General features: G+C 42.9%; 1 protein-coding gene across 1 annotated transcript; it reads right to left on the bottom strand.

The window, feature by feature from the left end:
• Nucleotides 1–9,240: 9,240 nt before the first annotated feature.
• On the bottom strand, nt 9,241–9,907 carry LOC122466998 (60S ribosomal protein L12-like). Its single transcript, XM_043553288.1, has one exon. It carries the CDS (start codon nt 9,776–9,778, stop codon nt 9,284–9,286), a length of 495 nt encoding a protein of 164 aa, XP_043409223.1. The 5' UTR covers nt 9,779–9,907; the 3' UTR covers nt 9,241–9,283.
• Nucleotides 9,908–17,390: the final 7,483 nt, after the last annotated feature.

Raw genomic sequence — 17,390 nt, 5'->3', positions numbered from 1 at the left:
CCATAAGAAAAAAGCATAGAGGCTGGAAAGTATGAAGTTGTGGCGATCACAAGCCTGTTCAATCGCGAGTTGCACCACAGTGTTGGCTTTCAAAGTTTTTGTTCACAGGCTCCGTTTACACTCTTAGAAGTTACTAAGGATCGCAAAGAGCTTTTGTTTCTGTAGGTTATATTGATATTTATTGTATTCGAAATTAAAGCAGTTTTAGAATATTTAATACATTACACGTTAACACAATGTTTTTCATGACAAGTGAACAATTTTTATGACAAGCACAAAGTGCTTCAAAAAAAAAAGTTTAATGAGGAAAATCTCTTGAATGTATGGCTTTAATAGAAAACAGTTGGATTCTCCAGCTGCTTCTGTATGTTAACGTTATCACTTTTAACATAGATCTGGAAACTCCTCTGCATCTTCTTGAGAAAATGAGAATGAAAAGGGCAAATAGCATCTTAGTATTATTAAGAAAATAGTTTTGACGTCACAGACGCCTGCAGAGAGACTCTCAGAACACACACCACCCCCATTAGTCCCCACACCAAAGTTTGAAATCTGGCATAAAAGATCAGTTCACGTTTGCAATAACAGTTTGAACCTAAGTCTGTTGTTACAATAGCTCACATTTTTTAGCGGTTACTATGTGCATGGTTCAAAGTGCTTTACATTTATGTGTTTATCGAGTAACGATTTTTGTAATCCCCTTTTTGAAGTAGGTGATATTTTAACCTTTATTTTACAGTTGAGGAAGTTAAAACACAAAGTGGCTAATTTATCCACTGCAGAATGTAGTCAAACCAAGATACAGTTGAATTAAAGAATATCTAGTGTCTGCATTCATCAATGATGTAGTAAATGCTACATGACTGGATTAGCAGAGGCTCCAATAGAGCAGAGCAAGAGGCTGGGCAAGATTAAAACCTTCAGAAAGGAGTCTCTGGCACCGAAAATTTCACTACAATCTCCTTTAGGATCTCAGTCCAGAGTCCACCTTCAGATTACATTTGTGGGCACTCCCGCACAGGGAAAGCTCCACACAAAATTCGTAAAAGCACAGCCAGATTCTTGTGTCCCCTTACAGTGGGACACTCCATGGAGCAATATTCTAACTCTGTCAAAGTAGTTAAATACTAATGGCTGCCTAAATTCTGAGTTAACATAATAAATGAATTGACCACTTTGGGGACAGGAATTAGTTCAGACTTCCTGAAGGGTAGAGGCAAATTGGCTTTTGGAGGATTCTCTTTAACCCCTCTTTCTTCCCAGTTTTCTCTGTTATCCATATTTTCCCTACCTTCTTCCACTTCCTCCTCTTCCTTTCCCTTTCTTCTCCTAGTTCCTTTCCACGCCCCCCCCCCATCAGTTGTCCACTTGGCCTAGTTCCATTCTCCTTTCCTTGGTTTTACCATCACAATAAGAAGACGTTTATTTAGACCACACAGCAGTTCATGACTATGAGTGTTGAAAGGCACTATGTCGTGTTAAAAGGGGAATCGTGTTTTACTGTCCTTGAATTTTAGTGGTAAAAGCGCGGAGGAAACAGGAAAACAGGGGTCAAAAAAGCCACACACACACAAAAAAAAGGTTTGCATTTCAACCATATAGGACGAAAGGCTAAAATTATCTTTAAAGGCTACAAGAAGAAAATTAATGCAAAAAGGAAATATTATGTGAACATTTTATGTGATAAACTAATGATTTAAGACAAGTTATCATCTACCCTCCTCGGATAAGAGTTGTATCCATTAGATATATATTTTGTGGAAATACATTTCATTTATGAATTATTTTTTTAAAATAATTTCATATTGGGACACCTGGGTGGCTCAGTCAGTTAAGCATCCAACTTCAGCTCAGGTCATGATCTCACAGTTCATGAGTTCGAGCCCCGCATTGGACTCTGCACTGACAATGCAGAACCTGCTTAGGATTCTGTCTCTCAAAATAAACTATAAAAATAAAATAATTGCATGTGTGTTGTATGTGGTTAAAACTCAGTTGAGTACATTTTAAAGATCTTACTGGCTTTATTCAGCAACTCATGAATTGGGTAGCATCCAACCTAGCAGATAGAAAGCAGCTCTGAAGATCTGTACAAGGCGAGAGATTTTTACAGACCAAAGTGAACAGGAGTAAGGAAGTTATACTGGACATTTGCTGATTGGTTAAAGCAGGGTTAGTTTCCCTATATGGAGCAGAGAGAAGTCTTAGAGCCAGGTTAGGAAACTTGTGTTCAGCAGGCAAGCATTGATGGGCTTCTAGAAAAGCCCTCCTTTTCTAGAAGAACGGAACATAGAAACTAGTTAAGTTTTGACTTGCTGACATGGGGCTTAGCATAAGCAACTCCATCCTGGACCTAATCTGGTTGCTTTAACATATACATATATGTATTTTACGTATATGTATGTGTACACACACACACACACACACTCACACTTCTGTAGGGTCAAATGTTAAGTAAACCATAGGGAACACAAGGTAAAAAAATCCATAGGACTGTTTTAAAGAGAAAGAAAAAAATATCATGAACCTGGCCATGGAAACCTTGGGATGCAGGAATCGCTTAAGCACTTGAAAGTCAACTCATCAGAAAGAGAAAGCATATGGAGAAAAAGAAAAGAAAGAAATAAAAGGAAAAGTGTTTTGGGGCGCCTGGATGGCTCAGTCGGTTGGGCGTCCGACTTCGGCTCCAGTCATGATCTCGCAGTCTGTGAGTTCGAGCCCTGCATCGGGCTCTGTGCTGACAGCTCAAGCCTGGAGCCTGTGTCTCCCTCTCTCTCTGCCTCTCCCCCACTCACACTCTGTCTCTCAAAGATGAATAGATGTCAAAAAAAATTTTTTTAAGTGTATTAAATCTTTAAAAGATACAAAGGAATAGTTTACTCTTAATTCAGTATTTAAAGATATTGTTTAGGCAGTGTTCCCAATCCTTCCCTTCTAACTTTGATTGAAATGATAATAATTTGGAGGGGAGTTAAGGTGGTGGATCAGCATGGAGACCCTGAGTTTGTCTCATCCCTGAAATGCAGCTAGATCAGCACTAAACCATTTTGAACACATAGGAAATTGATCTGAGGATTAACACAAACATCTGCATAATTTGAGCCACAGAACTTCACAAGTGCACAGTTCTGAGAGGTGAACTGGGGAAGAGAAAAGTCGTGGAGGGTAGGGAGCTGTTTTGTGGAGAGAGGACAGAGGAAGAGAAAGGAAAACTTCCAAACTCTTTCAATGAAGCCAGCAGTACCTTGATTCCAAAACCAAAGACCCCACTAAAAAGGAGAACTACAGACCAATTTCCCTGATGAATATGAATACAAAAATCCTCAACAAGATACTAGCCAACCAGATCCAACAACACATTAAAAGAATTATTCTTTTAATAATTTTATAATTTTAATAATCCCACCATGACCAAGTGGGATTTATACCTGGGATGCAGGACTGGTTCAATATCTGCAAAACAATCAGTGTGATACATCACATCAATAAAAGAAAGGACAAAAACCACATGATCCTCTCAATAGATGCAGAGAAAGCATTTGACAAAATACAGCATTCTTTTTTGATAAAAACCCTCAAGGAAGTAGGGATAGAAGGATCATACCTCAAGATCATAAAAGCCATATATGAAAGACCCAACACTAATATCCTCAATGGGGAAAAAATGAGAGCTTTCCCCCTAAGGTTAGGAACAAGACAGGTATGTCCACTCTCACCACTGTTATTCAACATAGTACTGAAAGTCTTAGCCTCAGCAATCAGACAACACAAAGGAATAAGAAGCACCCAAATCGACCAGGAGGAAGTCAAACTTTCACTCTTCACAGGTGACATGATACTCTACATGAAAAACCCAAAAGAGTCCACCAAAAACGGCTAGAACTGATCCATGAATTCAGCAGTCACAGCATATAAAACCAATGCACAGAAATCAGTTACATTCCTATATACCAATAATGAAGCAACAGAAAGAGAAATCAAGGAATTGATCCCATTTACAATTGCACCAAAACCCATAAAATACCTAGGAATAAATCTAACCAAAGAGGTGAAAAGTCTATACGCTGAAAACTATACAAAGGTTGTGAAAGAAATTGAAGAAGACATTCACACACACACACACACACAAAAAAAACCTGGAAAAATATTCCATGCTCCTGGATAGGAAGAACAAATATTATTATAATGTCAATACTACCCAAAGCAAACTACATAGTCAATGCAATCCCTATCAAAATAACACAAGCATTCTTCACAGAGCTAGAACAAACAATCCTGAAATTTGTATGGAACCAGAAAAGACCCTGAATACCCAAAGCAATCTTGAAAAAGAAAACCAAATCTGGAGGCATCACAATCCCAGACCTCAAGCTGTATTACAAAGCTGTAATCATCAAGACAGTAGGGTACTGGCACAAAAAACAAAACAAAACAAAACAAAACAGATCAATGGAACAGAATAGAGAATCCAGAAATGGACCCACAAATGTATGGCCAACTAATCTTTGACAAAGCAGGAAAGAATATCCAATGGAATAAAGACAGTCTCTTCAGCAAGTGGTGCTGGGAAAACTGGACAGCGACATGCAGAAAAATGAACCTGGACCACTTTCTTACACCACACACAAAAATAAACTCAAAATGGATGAAAGACCTCAATGTAAGACAGGAAGCCATCAAAATCCTCTAGGAGAAAGCAGGCAAAAACCTCTTTGACCTTGGCTGCAGCAATTTCTTACTCAACATGTCTCTGGAGGCAAGGGAAACAAAGGCAAAAATGAACTATTGGGTCCTCATCAAAATAAAAACTTCTGCACAGAGAAGGAAACAATCAGCAAAACTAAAGGCAATTGACAGAATGGGAGAAGATATTTGCAAACAACATATCATATAAAGGGTTAGTATCCAAAATCTATGAACTTACCAAACTCAACACCCAGTAAACAAATAACCCAGTGAAAAAATGGGCAAAAGACATGAACAGACATTTTTCCAAAGACATCCAGATGGCTAACAGACACATGAAAAAGTGTTCAACATTGGTCATCATCAGGGAAATACAAATCAAAACCACAATGAGATACCACCTCACACCTGTCAGAATGGCTAAACTTAACAACTCAGGTAACAACAGATGTTGGCAAGGAAGCAGTGAAAGAAGAACCCTTTTGCATTGCTGGTGGGAATGCAAACTGGTTTAGCCACTCTGGAAAACAGTATGGAGGTTCCTCAAAAAATTAAAACCCTACCCTATGACCCAGCAATTGCACCACTAGGTGTTTATCCAAAGGATACAGGAGTGCTGATTCGAAGAGGCACATGCACGCCAATATTTATAGCAGCACTATTAACAACAGCTTGGAAAGAGTATGGAAAGAGCCCAAATGTCCATCAACTTATGAATGGATAAAGAAGATGTGATGTATGTGTACACACACACACACACACACACACACATAAATACACAATGGGATATTACTCGGCGATGAAAAAGAATGAAATCTTGTCATTTACAACAACGTGGATGGAACTAGAGTGCATAATGCTAAGCCAGGTAAGTCAGTCAGAGAAAGACAAATATTATATGATTTCGTTCATATGTAGAATTCAAGATACAAAACAGATGAACATTGGGGCACCTGGGTGGCTCAGTCGGTTAAGCGTCCAACGTCAGCTCAGGTCATGATCTCGCAGTCCGTGAGTTCAAGCCCCACGTCAGGCTCTGTGCTGAAAGCTCGGAGCCTGGAGCTGCTTCGGATTCTGTGTCTCCCTCTCTCTCTGCTCCTCCCCCACTCACACTCTTTCTCTCTCTCAAAAATAAATAGACATTAAAAAAAAATGAAAACAGGGGCGCCTGGGTGGCGCAGTCGGTTAAGCATCCGACTTCAGCCAGGTCACGATCTCGCAGTCCGTGAGTTCGAGCCCCGTGTCAGGCTCTGGGCTGATGGCTCAGAGCCTGGAGCCTGTTTCTGATTCTGTGTCTCCCTCTCTCTCTGCCCCTCCTCTGTTCATGCTCTGTCTCTCTCTGTCCCCAAAAAAATAAATAAATGTTGAAAAAAAATTTTTTTAAAAATGAAAACAAAAACAAAACAAAACAAAGAAATAATAAAAACTCAATGTTGTCTACAAAACTTTCCATATTTAGGTTCTTCTAACCTTTCTAGTCCCATTTCATCTGTGTGCTCAAGCCATACAGATTTTGTTTCCAGTCTATAGCAATTCTGCCATGAAAGTTTTTCTCATCTTCCTTCAAATTGCAAGTCTTCCCCTATCAACTCATCTTCCCACAGAAGAGGTTAAGTTACACATACCACTGAACACCTGTCCTTCATAGTATTGATCACAGGTTGCAATTCTGCATTTACCTATGCGATTATTTGATCAACATTTGACTTCTCTCTTCCCCCCATCCTCCACAATAAGCTCCTTTAAGGGAGTGTCTCTGTCCACTTTTGTTCATTGAGTCTGTGGTACAGTACCTAGCACTTAATGGGTGCTTAATAAATATTTAGTGAATGAATGAATCATTAACTGTGGCTCATCTGGAATTGCCAGCCCCTAAGAAAGCATGTCAGAACCCAGAGAAAGAATTGTTATTTGGAAATGTCTACCAAGGGTACTAGTACTATTGACTCTCGAACAGCACGGGGGTTAGAGGCACCGATCCCCCTGTGCAGTTGAAAATCCATACAAGCAGCACCTTACACAACTATGCTAAGCTTGCAACCTGCATCTATAAGGTTTGCCTCCACTATACTAAACATTGTGAACCTATGTGCCTTCCTGGGCCAAGATGATAATACACATCAGAGCCCAGCAATCTATGGTCTGTGGGCCAAGTCCAGCCTGCCACCTGTTTTGTGAATAAGGCCAAGTGTTTATGTATTTTCTATGTAACTTAAAGGTGACTTTAGCAAAGATTTATCATTATGGAAAGAAAAGCACTATGTCTCAGGATTTCTTTTATTGCTATTTACACTATTCTTGTGTAATCATGTGACGAGGAAGAAATAATCAGTGACCCAATTAATAAATCAATAAGTAGTAATTAAGATGAAAATTATCTACAAATGAGAAAATAAGTAATTTGACCTAGTACAAAGATGGGACAAACAGTGTCTGATAAGAAGTTCCCCCAAATATATATTTTGAATGAAGTAAGGTAAGGTAAAAATATAAGAACAGAAAATACTTATTTGGTTATTGAGGAATTTGGTGAGGTGAGGCCTCCCTCAAGTACATGTAAGTTAAAGAAATAAAGTTATGCTTTATTTGTAGAGAATTAAACCCTACAACTACACAAAACAGATCAGAACAGATATAAAGTCATCTTAAGGAAAAAGAATAAGTCTGAAAGTTTAAGCAAAGAAAAAGATTTAAAGGGTCATCAAAGCAGGACTGGTTGCCAATGAAAGCATAGAAAAAGGGGCATCATGATGGTAAACATCAGCAGAGCCCTTTTAAGAAATGCCCACTAGAGATGGCCTCTCAGCTAATGGTTGTAAATATTCTGGTGCCATAGGTATGGCCATACCTACAGTAAAAAATGACCGTGTCAGGCTTTCTTGGCTTAATGCCACTATAAATTTCAATCATCTAACTTGTTCCCCTCATTTGGATTCCATGCTCACGAAGCAACCTGCTGATAATTTGCCTTCCTCAGAGGTCTGTCTTCAGTGAAAGAACCTGCCAGCCATGTGGAGACAAATATTCCAGACACAGAAGTGGTTCTAATCCTCTTGTGAATTGATAAGTAGACATTCTGGTTTCATGCATCAGCTCTGAACTTAATTAAAAAGAGAACAATGAGGTGGATCCACACTCAGTGTGTTGACAGATCCAGTTTCTAAACCAGTGGGGTGTGGACCAGACCCTTGGCAGAGGGAATGCCACCCTGTGAGGTATCTTGGGAGATGACCAAATACTCACCCTCTTATATCCCTGCATTGCCTTTGCAATGAAATTCCTCTAAGATTTGTATCTGTCTGGTGACTCTGAGAGCATTGATTTATAGGGAAGGAACCAGATGTGGATTGGCAGATCTCTGATTCTGATTAGAGAAAGGATACTAGAGTGAATTCAGAGCAAAAACGACCCTTTTCACTAACCAACTAAAGCAACTCCTAATGTAATTGGTGCCTGAACATGTTATTTGATTTTTTAGTTAATTTTGATCAAGAAAATTCCATTTGTATCTCTGGGTTGTGATTATTTAAGTATCTTTTCATATCTGTCAATTTTCTCCACTATAAAATGAGGATAATAACACTTCTTATTGATTTACTAATCATTCATTCAACAAATATTTATTGAGTGCCCACTATGTGAGAGGCACCATGCCAGGCACTGGTGATATTGGGGAAATAGAGATGGTACTGGGGAAATTGGCTTCTAACGGGGCAGACATAATTTAAACCAGTTGTGTTGGTCTGACTAGGCTGCCATAACAAAATACCATCGATTAGGTGGCTTAAACAACAGAAATTTATTTCTCACAGTTCTGGAGGCTGTGAAGTCCAAAATCAAGATGTTGGTTGATTTGTTTCCTACTGAGAGCTCTCTTCTGGGCCTATAGACAGCAACCTTTTTGCTGTGTGTGCATATTACCTCTTATTCGTGCATGCACAGAGAGGGAGAGCTCTTTGGTGTTTCGTCTTATAAGGACACTAATCCTATTGGATCAGGGCCCCACTCTTATGACTTCCTTTCACCTTAATTACTTCTGTTAAAGACCCCATCTCCAAATATAGTCACCTCTATAAAGATTCTATATCCAAATGAGGTCATATTTTGAGGTACTAGGGGTTAGGACTTCAACATATACATTTGGGAGGACACACATTATTAATACCAACTGAATCCACCATAGCTACACCTTGATTTCAGATGTCTAGCCTCCAGACCCAGTCTATGGCACTTTGTTATGGCAGCCCTAGCAAACGAACACACTAGTGTTCTAGGGTCCAACCTTAGTATCAATATCCTCTCCATCAATTTACTCAAGTAAACAACACTCCTTAAGGCCTGCCCTGATATACCAGGACTCTCAAAGTCCTCATGTGGATCAGCCTTTCTCTCCACCATGGCTGTCCCTTCGTTGTTAATGCACTCTCCTTACTGTCCATATGACTACCATCTCCTTGGGAACTAGGGGGTAAATGAGTAAGACTCAAAGTTTTGAAAATATAATGAAATCTTGGATTTTTTTTCTTGCTTTTATTTCTTTTTTCTTGTTTTGTTGTTGTCAAATGATCCTGTATTGAAATATTCTCCTTTGTAGTTCTTAACTAGCTAGGCATGCCACTGAACCACTATTGATGTCATCTACGATGTCATGAGGGTGGCCATCAACATTATAGCCCGCAGACTGGGTGGTCCCCAGAATCTCTTTAATGTTTCCAGAGAGTTCTCTAGCTAAAAATCGGTGCCGCATCTGCCAGGCAATGTTGACAATCTCATCAAAAGTGATATTTCCACTGTGTTTAATGTTTTTCCACTTCTTTCTGTCTCTTGGAAGTTCCTTGAGGACTTTGATAATCAGGGCAGAAGCAGGAGATACCACTTCAGTCTGGAGCTGTCTGTTCCGAATGATCAGTTTCACTGTAATCCTCAGACCCTGCCAATCACCAGTTGCTTTGGCGATATCATCACCAATCTTTTTTGGAGACAGACGCAATGGGACGATCTTTGGGGCCAGGACAGATGTGGCACCCACTTCGCCATCGGTGCACCTCAGGTATACAACTTTGATTTCATTGGGGTCGAACGTAGGTGGCATGGTGGAGGCCACTGGTGTAGGATACACCTAGATTCAGGACAAGCAAAGACTGTTGCAACCTCACCTCCTCTGAGCCAAAAGTCAAAAGTGCTTTTCTTTGTTTCTGAAACTAAGATAGTACCAGGGAAGAATGGAAAGGAAAGCTTACTATAAAAAAAATTACTAACTCTAATGGGGATTGACTATTAAGGAGTAAAGTGAAATCTAGGGGTGCCTGGGTGGCTGTGTCGGTTAAGCCTCCAACTCTTGATCTCAGCTCAGGTCTTGATCTCAGGATCGCAAGTTCAAGCCCCGCACTGGGCTCTGTACTGGGCATGAAGCCTACTTAAAAAAAAAAAAAAAAAGGAAAGTGTAAAGCATAGACAAATTGCATGTATAGGGAGAAGTCACTACCCCCAGGGCTAGATAAAAAAAAACCCAAGGGTGGAACGAACATGGGACACCACCCTTACCACTGGACCTGAAATTGAAACCTTGTTGGACAGGGTGCAGACCTATGACTCAATGAGCAGTGAAGTCATTGACGTGTCTGCTGGAAAGACTTGCTGGCAATTCACCTTTTGGGTGCTTTGGGAAGATGCCTTTGAAGAAGTGTTGCACACTGCCCCGCCACTGTGTGCTACAAAAGCCTCCTCCAAAAAAAGCTCATAGGAACCAGGAAATGCCCCCTTTTTCCTCTAGTTCCCTCTACTGATGAAGCATAACATCATATCATCTGGCTAAGGAGGAACGTGCCAACATCACCATCAAGTAGTGAAGCTGGATTTGGAGCTGAGAGGCAACAGACTAATAACAGCACATTAACCCTGGTTAGATCAAATCCCATGCCTATGCTACGCTGACACTCATGCAGTTATGTGTGAATAGAGAAAACAGTATCAATAACAAAAACCAAACTGACTGGTCTCACTAGTCTTGTCAGTCTCAAGTGGGTGTCAGGGCAGCCAGCAATCCTACCACATTTCCCTGGCCTGCTCCCTCACCTCCTCAGCCAGATGGTGATTCCTCACTCTCATCTCCTCAAACTTGTATCACCTTCTCACCATACACTCACTGTGCCACTGACCTCACTTCCTGTTTCATGAGAAAATAGAAGCACTGAGAAGAGAGCTTCTGCCAACTCACCACCACACCTACACACCGGGTAGCACCTGTACCCACATACTCTGCCTTCCTACCTGCTACCAGGCTGAGATGCCCATGCCCGTCTCCATGGCCAGCCCCACAACCTCTCTCTATTAGATTCCCATCCCTTCTTTCCTACTCAAGGAAACTGCTCTCGCTCCTACAACATCAACTTTTCCTCCCTCTGCTGAACCATTCCTTTCAGCATACACTTAAAAAAAAAAGGCAACTCTTCACCCCACACACCCCTCCAACTTCTGCCTCGTTTCTTTGCTCTTATTTACAGCAAAAGTCTTTTTAAAACTTAGTCTATATTCATTGTCTCCAATTTTTGTCTTCTCAGTCCCTCTTGCACTTACTCCAATGAGGTATTTATTGCCACCAGTCCACTGCAAGAATTTTCAAGACCACCAGTGACCAAGGGCACCCCTGCTGTGCAGAGCCCTGGAAAAGCATTTTGTCAGGGTCCTTGTCTATCTAAACAATTTGACTTTAAAATGTATTTCAAAATTTATTGGCTCATGTGAGATGTTGACATCAATCAATGAAGATTTAGAATCATCAGTAGCAAAGAGGCATTTACATATTTGTTTACTGTTCTATCACTACATGTGAAGATTTTTCATACAGTCCAGGCACCAAGTGGTTCTGTTCAGATGCAGGAAACATCTCTTTGTGCTCTTTTGGCTAATGTTCTATCTCTCCCAACAAGAAAAAGACAGCAACACTGTTACTGCTCACAGTGTCGTGCTTGAAACCTGTTTGTATTGAAACAAGATGGTTTGGGATTTGGGCTGTTTGTTTTTCTTTTGTGCCTCTGCAGTTCTCTGATACCATTTATTTAATGCTGATTGCCTCATTACTTATGACGTTGCATCATCCATCATGGCAGCTGTGCATGCTGGCTTCCAACCACTCTATCAAAGGCTATTTCTGTGCTTCATTGATGAAGACTAAATAATGCAAGCCTTACCCAGAAAATGCAGGAAAATATGAATGATAATCCATTTTCTGATTATGTTAAATTTTCTGATTGGAATTTTACAGTATTAACATAGAACAACGTGTCTTCAAACCACGTATTCTCTTTAATTCCTCAGACCATAATCACTGCATGTTTAGAAGCCAGGGTTGCCTGTACTCCTGCTTCCACGTACCACTACCAACAGGGAGGAAAGGCAGGGAGACATGGAAAGAGCAAGAAAAACAGTCTCATTCACCTCAGGAATGTCCATTCCTTTTGGGGGGTCACCATACAGCCAGCCTTCTGGAGTCCCCACCCAAATAAGCACTCCTTAGCCAGTTCGAGAAGCAACAGAAGTCAGGGTATGGGGCCAGTGCTCTATAGCAGCATCCTGTGGCAGAGAGGGCAAGAATGGCTGCAGCTTGCAGGCTGGCCAGGGCACCATTTGCTTAGACAGAAGCCTGGGGGAGCTCCGCTCAGACTTGCACAGGCCCCCAGTGTTCCAGCAACACATGTGAAGGAGGCAGGCTTCCAGAGATGAACACTGGGCCCCCTGCCCTGTCTTGGCTGATGATAGGGGCAGGAGGGGGGCAGGGGAAGAGAGAGCTGGTTACATATTAATTCTAGAAAAGCCCAAATGTGATGTTTCTTCACCTTGTTGCACTCGCTAATTTTAGGCTTCTTCCCAGCTCTGCCCACCACCATCCCCTCTCCTATACTCAGACGTCTTGAGTTTACTACCCTTCATTTTAATACCTAATACATTTCTTTATTTAAACCTTTTCCTATGGAGAAATTCAGATAAATGTAGAAGCAGATGGAAGAGTACAGTGAACGCCCTCCCTCCCCCCACCTCACCCCCGCCATGTGCCCTTCATCAAAACTCAGTACCATCAGCTCAGAGTCAATCTTATTCTGGCCAAACTCCCACCTATATCTCCCCTTCTATACTGAGGCAAGCCCAGGTTTGATTTCATCAATAAATATTTCAGTGTATGTCTCTTAAAAATGATCCTTTAAAAAAATATGACCTCAATGCTCTTACCACATCTAGATTTTAGAAAACACCTTAACATCATCAAATATGCAGCCAGTGTTCTCATTTCCATATCTACTAAGTACCACTCATGGTGCTTTGGGAAGGGCACTGGCAGAAGCACAATCCGTGACAGGACAGCAGTGGACCTGGCCGTGGCCCAGACCACGTGGGTGCCAAAGGTTTGAATGGGGGAGGAAATGGTGAGAGATGTCGCATGAGGACCATAGGCAAGTATCGAGCAGAGGGAGATGGAATTCTCCCCCATTCCTTCCCAGCCCAATGGGGGAAAGGGGGGTGGTGGGGGACTCGAGGAAAAAAGGGTTGTGAGAGAATAACCAAGTGAATTTTTCTCCTTGAATGCTGGGTAGTTTTTATTATCAGTGAAGAGAACTGTATAAGTGTCATCTTGGCATGTTCGGAGGATAAAACTGAATTTCCTCAGGAGGAATGTGCTGGGGAGGAGACAGGGCAGAAAGAAGTGTTGGATTTGGTTAGTGAATAAGTGTCAAGACCTAACACTGCCCCTTTGGAGAGGGAGACATAAAGGGAAAAGCATGTAGATTTTGTCCTCGCACCAACCTAGGCTTAGAGGTGTGCCAGTTACCAGCTGTGTGACCTGGAGCAACTACTTAACCTTTCTGAGCCTATTCCCTCATCTTAGAACATAAAAGGCCCGTAAAGGAATAGATACAGGAACACAGGTGAAATGCCTCATCAACCCGTAGCCAAGGAGAGCACAGCCACCTGTCAGTTCTTCCCCATCCTCTGTCTTTTTTCCGTTGATGTCTAGATGCAGTCACACAGGTAGCTAAGGAGGCCAGGCTCTGAGAGGGCTCACTATGACAGAGATTCTCACGTCTTTGTCTACCAGCCCGTGTGGTCCAGATGGCTTTCACACAGGTGGGAACTCCGGCCTTTCTCCTCCACTCAAGAAAACCTTCCAGAATGCAAGCAAGGCTAGAGAAATGTCGTCTGGGACTGGGATGTTATGGGATAGCTGAGGACAGCAATGGTGGCTGGCCAATGGAGAGGGCAGGAGAGGCAGCAGATCTGAGGCATCAGGGTGATCGGATAGCCCTGGAAGCTCTGCAAAGCGGGGAGCTATGTCTAAGACCTAGCACAGAGCTTCAAGGGAGTGTGACCTGTACAGTCTCACCCAGTCCTGTGCTTGGAAGGGCCTGCACTTGATTTAATGCTTTGCTGTCACCATCTTGGAATTGTTAAAAATCTTAACAGGGACCCCACATGTTCATTTTGCACAAATCATGTGGCCAGTCCTAGCTGCCACCAACCTTCCAGCTGTGTGAACTCCTGCAGCATCCCCAGGGAAGAGAGAAAGCAGACTCCAGCTGATCCAGCCTGGCAGACTTGGAGAGCAGGTGTTGACGAGGAGACAGAAAAGTTGAGGGACCATCACAGGGTTCCAGTGATCACCCATGACATCTAGGATGGGTGGGGAAGGAAGCAAAGCCAGCAGGGGACTGATGTATTAGAAGAAAAGGAAAGTGGGGCACCAGGGTGGTTCAGTCAGTTGAGCGTATGACTTTGGCTCAGGTCATGATCTCACGGTTTGTGAGTTCGAGCCCCACGTCAGGCTCTGTGCTGACAGCTCAGAGCCTGGAGTCTGCTATGGATTCTGTGTCTCCCTCTCTCTCTCTGCCCCTCCCCTGCTCGTGCTCTGTCTCTCTCCGTCTCTCAAAAATGAATAAACATTAAAATTGTTTTTAAAAAAAAGAAAAGGAAAGAGTCTAGAGTCTGCAGGTCTTATAGACACCACCAATTGGAGTGAAGTAGAAGTGTGACTGAGCCAGAACGAGTGATTTTATTATTTACTGATAATAAAACCTACCCAGCACTCAAGCTGGGGCTTAAAGATTTCAAAGGTGGAGCAGATGGTATGGCTGGGCTGCGGCCTCGGAAAGCAGAGCTTAGTGGAGGACCAGGCAAGCTGCGGCTGTAGATGATGAGGTCAGGATGGTGATGGGAAAGTGTGGGGAGAATGGGGGCAGTGTGTCAGTTGGTTGTATAATAATCAAGTGCAGCAGAGTCCTTGATATCCAGAAGTCTAGGCAGCAGGCAGCTCTGGGGAAGTTAATCAGTAAGCACGGGGGGCCCAGCACTATGCAAGCTTTCCGGGACAAAATTGGAGAGGGGAATGCCTGAGCCCCAACAAGTTTCCAGTGCCAAGATTGATGGACAAAAAAAAAAAAAAAAAAAGACCAATAATAGGAATGGGACACCAGAAAAAAGCCAGGCAAGCTGCCTGGGAAGACAGGGAAAAGGCTGGCATCTCCATTTCTGCTACGCGTCCCTGGGTACCTACTTGGCACATCCCCCTCCCAACACTTTGGTCTCCCTTGACAGCAGGAGGCTCCTGAAAGGCAGATGCTCTGTTTCATTCACCCGCTTAGCCCTAAGGCAAAGGAAGTACTTGGCACATGGTAGGTGCTGAATAAATGCAGTCTGGTTGGCTGGGCATTAGATAGTTGGACAGCTAGATGGCCACTCAGCTCAATAGTGAGAGAGAAGCCGGCTTGCAGAGTGAAAAGCCTGCATATTCTGGCACCAGTCGGCCGGGGTTCTAACCCTACCTGGGCTACTTGTTAAATGAGCAATCTTGGCCAAGTTATTTAAACTCTTATACCTGAGTTTCCTCACTACAAAATGTAAATTTTAACTTTTTTAATCTTATAATGAGCCTTCGAATTAATGTATATAAAGTACTTAGAACAGTGCTTGACACCTAGCAAGTGTGGTGGACAAGTCATGCACTTGTTATCATTATTTTGACCAATAAATAACATTTTGCGTGTGTGCATGTTGCAGCTGTTAGCCACGGGCAGAGATGTGCCTCCTTCACTTGCTTACACCGGAGGCTTAGATAACACCCAAGAGGCACCGGAAGGCAGCAGACCCTTCCTCCCTCCCTAGTTAACATTCCTAAAATATCTGCAAGGAGGCCCAAATGCACAGGGAGGCCATGCACCTATGACACAGGCGGCACATTTGTGGAGAAAAGGCAGCGTGGCCACCCAGAGGCGGGGACCTGGCCTCGCCCCAAGTGCCCGCTCCTCTGGGCGGCGGGCGCCACCTGGAGGCCGTCTCAAGAAATGAGGGGATGCTTCAGGCACTTGGGAAGGTGGCAGAGTCCATGCCTTCAATTTTATCCTTTTTTTTTTTTTTTTTAGTTGAGCCACTGTTGTGTGTTAGACTGTGATAACATGGGTAGTAAAAAGCTAACGTCTCGTCTCCCACGACATTTGTGGCTTAATGGAGAAGACAGACCCCCAACAAATAATTCAATGCACATCACTAAGGGCTGGAAAGAGATAGATACAAAGGAGGGAATAACCGAACTGGCCATCCCCAAGGTGTTTATTAGTGCCAGAGGCCGTTCAAGGCACTAAAAATAAAGGAACAAAACAAGCTCCTGCTCATGAGGAGCTCATCGCGGGAGGGACAGACAGGCAAACTTAGAGGTAGGGGACAGACCTAAGAATGAGCTGTGCTGACAGCTCAGAGCCTGGAGCCTGCCTCGGATTCTGTGTCTCCCTGTCTTTCTGCCCCTCTCCTGCTTGTGCTCTATCTCAAAAATAAATAAGCTCTAAAAAAATTTTTTTAACAAAGTAAAAAAGAATGAGCCGGCCCAGGATCAGAGGTGTGCAGAGTGAGGTCAGGGACATCCTCCAGGAAAACGTATTACTTAACTTGAATTTTAAAGAATGGGCAGAATTTCTCAGAATTTCTCAGGGAGGTGAAGGCGGGGTATCTTTTGTGAAATTGTGGAAGCAAAAAGAAAAGACATGGGTTGGAGAGTGGCAAGTTTCTGTGTCTGAACTACAAGGAGGGTGGAAGGGAAGTGCTGAGACACGGAGCTAGAAAAGGAGTTTGGAGCCAGATCGTGAAGGGCTCCATCTGATGAGTGAAGAAGTTCGGTTCAGAGCCAGAGGGCAACAGGGACCACCCAAGGTTCTACAGCAGAGACCTGCGCGGTGGAAATCCAGCGCGAAATGCAGAAGTGAGGGCAGGTGAGGATACTAGCAGCTCAAACTCTCAGGTGCCGAGAAACAGCTGAGCACTTGGCACCCTCTAAATGCATCAATGGGGTAAGTACTATTATTATTCCAATTTTACCAATGGGAAAAAACAGGTATCCGTCAAGTGCCTGCTGCCCTGAAGCTAGGTTCAAGCTCATGGGCCGGCTGCGGGGCCTGAATTCTTCTACGGGCTACGAGCAGAGTCAGCTGCGCCAGGGGGCGGAGGGCTAGAGCCAATTCCCGCTCAGTGGGGGCAATCAACACTACATAATGACTGTCCAGTCTGCAAGATGAAGAACAGCAAAGAGCTGATGGCTAGATTATTAGGAAAAGTTCGCTTTTGAGATAATAAGTTGTTAGACCTGCAAAAAACCTTATTGCTCATCCAGAACAACCCCCTGTTCTGCCTTCCATTCGGGCACTGAATCAATGCACGGGAGTCTGAGC

Source organism: Prionailurus bengalensis, chromosome A3 (assembly GCF_016509475.1).
Source record: "Prionailurus bengalensis isolate Pbe53 chromosome A3, Fcat_Pben_1.1_paternal_pri, whole genome shotgun sequence".
NCBI classification, from domain to species: Eukaryota; Metazoa; Chordata; class Mammalia; order Carnivora; family Felidae; genus Prionailurus; species Prionailurus bengalensis.
The sequence above is the reverse complement of the archived record's forward strand: the minus strand, read 5'-3'. Positions and strand labels throughout refer to the sequence as shown.